The sequence below is a fragment of the Anoplophora glabripennis genome, unplaced genomic scaffold (genome assembly GCF_000390285.2).
Source record: "Anoplophora glabripennis isolate ALB-LARVAE unplaced genomic scaffold, Agla_2.0 scaffold95, whole genome shotgun sequence".
In the NCBI taxonomy this organism is placed as follows: Eukaryota; Metazoa; Arthropoda; class Insecta; order Coleoptera; family Cerambycidae; genus Anoplophora; species Anoplophora glabripennis.
The window spans coordinates 126,645-131,199 of NW_019416252.1; the positions used below are offsets into that span (position 1 = coordinate 126,645).

General features: G+C 33.9%; 1 protein-coding gene across 1 annotated transcript in view; it reads left to right on the forward strand.

Moving 5' to 3' along the window:
• Positions 1-462: 462 nt before the first annotated feature.
• The window catches only part of LOC108905823 (kin of IRRE-like protein 3), a 106,870-nt gene continuing 102,777 nt past the window's right edge, over positions 463-4,555 (forward strand). The window contains exons 1-2 of the mRNA XM_018708851.1: positions 463-607; positions 899-1,059. Of these exons, the coding sequence (XP_018564367.1) occupies positions 463-607; positions 899-1,059 (306 nt within the window). The remainder of the gene's footprint in view (positions 608-898; positions 1,060-4,555) is intronic.

The following is a 4,555-nucleotide window of genomic DNA, read 5'->3' on the forward strand; positions in this document are numbered from 1 at the left end:
TTCTGTATGTAGCAAAACCAATACATAATGCCAAATGGCATGTAGGTTTACCTTTTTACTTTGCTGCAACTAATTTTTGTTTTCGTATATTTATTTGTGTTAAGACATGTCGAAAATAGTACAGTATCTTCATCGTTAAACGCGTTTATCTTAAAAACGATTCTTCGGTTGTCTTTTCTCAGAAAAAGTGGCAGTAGGTAACAAAAAAAATATTCGAAATTATTTGAGTCAATGCGGTTCCAAACTGCGTCCATATGAACTTGTTTTATTATTTTTCATCACGATCACAGGTCAATGTCGAGTATAATAAAGATTATAATTGTGACGACTTTTTAAATTAGACGAATAAACTAAAAAGTGTTGAACATGTACGTTTTGCTGCACTTACCTGAAAAACACTAGACAGTTAATTTAACTTTTCGTTATTGGAAGTAGCAGATACCATCCCAGACTTATTTTAAAATGCCCCCAGTGTTTCCGGTAGTTTTGCCAAGTGCATTGTTATCTGATCTAGTCGAAGCCAAGAACAACGGTCCCAACGGACCCAACTTGCATATAAGATTAGGGAAACTATATATCAAAAAGCACTCTAAATCGTATGATATAGGTAAAATATTGGATTTTCCGAGTAATTTTGCAACTTGTTCCGAGCATAAATACATTTTTATGTCCTTGTTTATCTACTAGAATTATTGTCATGTGCACTTTATATTTACAACGTATTTTAATAGAGGAAAAGTCAGCTGATTATAATCTCACAGCACCTGTATTGTCTTTTCATTGTAATAGATTCCTGATTATAGAATTACAACCATGTTTTTGCAATTAAAAACATATTTTTATTATATGTAGTTACTTATTTCTACTTTTAGTAACGCCGCTGTTCTTTTTTTTTCAGTTCTGGGAGCACAGACTGGCAGCGGTAGCAGTGGCAACTCCTTGACGGAGAGCACGACCAGAGGGCCGCACTTCGACGCAGCGGCGTCGAAGAACGTCACGGCGCTGCTCGGCAAGACAGCTTATCTGAACTGCAGAGTGAAAAATCTCGCCAACAGGACGGTCAGTAGCACGGAACCAGACGACACAGACACGTTTAAACATCACGCTTGAATTTTTTTTTCGCCAAGGGGACGTATCCAACGTGGAGTTGCTTAATTATACGTATCTACTCTTTTAGTAGACATATTTTGTTTTAAATTCTTTCGATTTCGAGAACTTCTTTGATCTAAAATACTTTTTCATCTGCAATATGACAAAAAGAACGTTTTATATTTTTTATGTTAACATAGCACTGTTTATAATATTCATTTCAAACGATTGCTTTTTTTCGTTTCCAATGCCATGGAAATTGCGTTATACTTTAGGGCAATACTTAACTAAATTAAGGACAAAAATTTATGTCAGCGAAATGAAAAGTCAAGCAACATTGATCGCGATTAATATAAGAAAGGCTCGCGTCCAGCTTATGTGGCCTATACGTCGCTGTATTAAAAGCTACACAAATTTATTTAAAGTTTCAAGATTTTTCGGATTGTTATTATTATTATTATTATTATTATTATTATTATTATTATTATAGACCGCTACTTATAGACTTGTATTCCACTTCCTTAGCCTTAACTTCCCTAGCTTAGCTTGATGTTCTAGGACTAAGCTCAGTGGGAGCAGACCCACTATTACAACCAGGCCCGCCCTGATGTTGGTAGGACCTCGGTCGGAGCGAAGCTTTTGCAGAATCGCCACTGTAGGCCAGGAAATATAGAGTTGGGCGCAACTTTTTGTTTCGGCAAGTTGAATTTATCACTATAGATGATGATATTATGTACAATAACATATTAGTTTCCACAGCCATAAAAATGGGGGGAAGATTGTTTACAGGGTGGTTAATTGTATAATTTTTACGTAAATTCACGTTTTTCGCTTATAACTTTTTTCCGTTCATTTCCACGAGAAAACAGTAATGTACTTTTTTTCACTTCAAGAGACCTATAAAACTAGCCCTCGAGCGTTAAAAAATATTGATTAGATCAAACGTTATAAACAGAAGTTTATGTATGACTTTTGAATTAAACATTTATAAACTGCGTTATTATTACCACAACGTTTTGGCATCGCGTCCTCTCATTCCTTATCACTGTCTCACACGAAATCTGGAATCGGTAAGTTGAATAGTTATGGCCTTATAAACAAATTAACTAATTATTACGATATGGACGATCCCGAGCATAATCGCACTGATTTTTTTCGTGGTAGATTTCATAATAGTACATTGAAATCTATAATTTTTTTTTAATTTCTCTGCAAGCTGGATTTTTTTTTATTTTTTAGCCTTAGTTGCAAAATGAAATATACGACGCACGTGCGTGATATAGTTATATATTATTACATATTCGGAAAACTTATTAAAAAAGCCCTAAGTTAAAAAAAATCGTCAAGATTCGTTGAAACACAACGCAGTTACAGACTGTCAAAATTGACGGCCTATTGTTAAACAAATTAGGTTGGTAGCGGCAAAAAAAATATTGTCATAACCGGCAACCCGAGTACTTTCCCAGATAAAAATCATTTTATTTGTGGAAGTATGTTAAGCGCATAAGAAATATTGTTAAAAGTCAGTGGGTCTTTTGATTTTTCGGCGAGCCATGGCGTGGTGGAAGGGTAGGGAAAGCGAACGACAACGAGTCCGAAGAAAATTACGATAATTTTCATAGTCCTGCCGTTAAAAAAGCGAAATTCGTTTGAAAATAATATATTTGACAGTCAGTAACTCCGTTCTTTTTCAACGAATCTTAATGATTTTTTTTAACTTAAAGCTCTTTTCATAAGCTTTCGGAATATGTAATAATATATAACTATATCACGCGCGTGCGTCGTATATTTAATTTTGCAAGTAAGGTTAAAAAATAAAAAAAAATCCAGGTTGCAAATTTGAAATTTAAAAAACATGATAAATTTCAATGTATTATTATGAAATCTACCTAGAAAAAAATCAGTGCGATTGTGGAAGATGCTCGGGATCACCCAGACTAATAATTAGTTCATTTGTTTATAAGGCCATAACTTGTAAACTATTCAACTTACCGATTCCAGATTTCGTGTGAGTTATTAGACAGTGATAAGGAATGAGAGGATGCGTTGCCAAAACGTTCTGGTAATAATAACGTAGTTTATAAATGTTTAATTCAAATGTCATAAATAAAATTCTTCTGTTTATAACTTTTGATCTAATCAATATTTTTTAACGCTCGAGTGGTAGTTTTGTAGGTATTTGAAGACGAAAAAAAAGTACCTTACTGTTTTCTCGTGGAAATGAACGGAAAAAAGTTATAAGCGAAAAACGTAAATTTACGTAAAAAATTATACAATTAACCACCCTGTAAACAATCTTCCCCCATTTTTATGACTGTGGAAACTAATATGTTATTGCATACAATATTTAGCATCTATAGTGATAAATTCAACTTGTCGAAACAAAAAGTCGCGAAATGGTCATTTCCCTACTCTTTTTCCTGGCCTAACTGAGGATGCCTTGAACAACAAAGACAGGTCAAAGATTTCTAGCTAAGGTTAGGCAGCGCAATATATGTCCGTAACTGGCGGCGACATGGGCTGTGGCATAACAATCTGAAAGACCACGACAAAACTTCCATGAAGGAGGTTGCTCGCCTCCTACCTTTTGTTTCACCCATAGTAGTAGGAATAAAGTAACATAAAATAACCGAAAACGAAAAAGGGAAATCTACAGGGTGTCCCCAGTTCGGGGAAATTTCAATTGTCAAAAAAAAATCATTCTTCATAAAAATTTTTGCTTGTCCAGAAGCCCTTGGCAAGATAGTCATTTGTTCAATTTAATGTACAGGGTGTTAAAAATTTGGAAAAGGTAAAAACAGTGAAGAGTAAAGTACCTTAAATCTTAACACTACGTGAAAAAGTAATGGGGAAAAGTTGCTTGGAATTAAACTTTACGTTTAAATATGAAAGCATAGCCTTCTAGTTAATACTCGACATTCTAGGATATTCTAGGACTGCTTATTTTTTAATACTTTCGGATAAGCCTTTCTATTTAAAAAATATTGCTTTATTGAAAAACAGATACACATGTTTGCATATTAATAATTTATTTTTTATACAGGGGGATCAAAAACCTCAAAAACATTAATCCAACATTTATTTTGAGAACACAGCAGAATCAGTATGTACGCGCCATTATAAAACTATTCTACATGAAGTCCGCCAAGTTCAACACACCTCCAATATTTTTCTAAATGCAGCATAGGTCGAATGTATCATTTCTTCATTTACTTGGGCAATAGCTTCAATTATCCTGATTTTCAAGAAGTCAACATTGTGTTGCACTGGTTCTCTGTACACTCTTTCTTTCAAGAAGCCCCAAAGGAAATAATCAAAATACCAATAATTTGTAGAAGGCAATTGTTATCAATAATTGTTTGACATTAGTTGTGACATTAGATGTTGATATTTAATTTTATTCAAATAATGCTTACTTTACAGCATCGCATTTATCTTGTTAAATGTTACGGTATCGGTAACATTT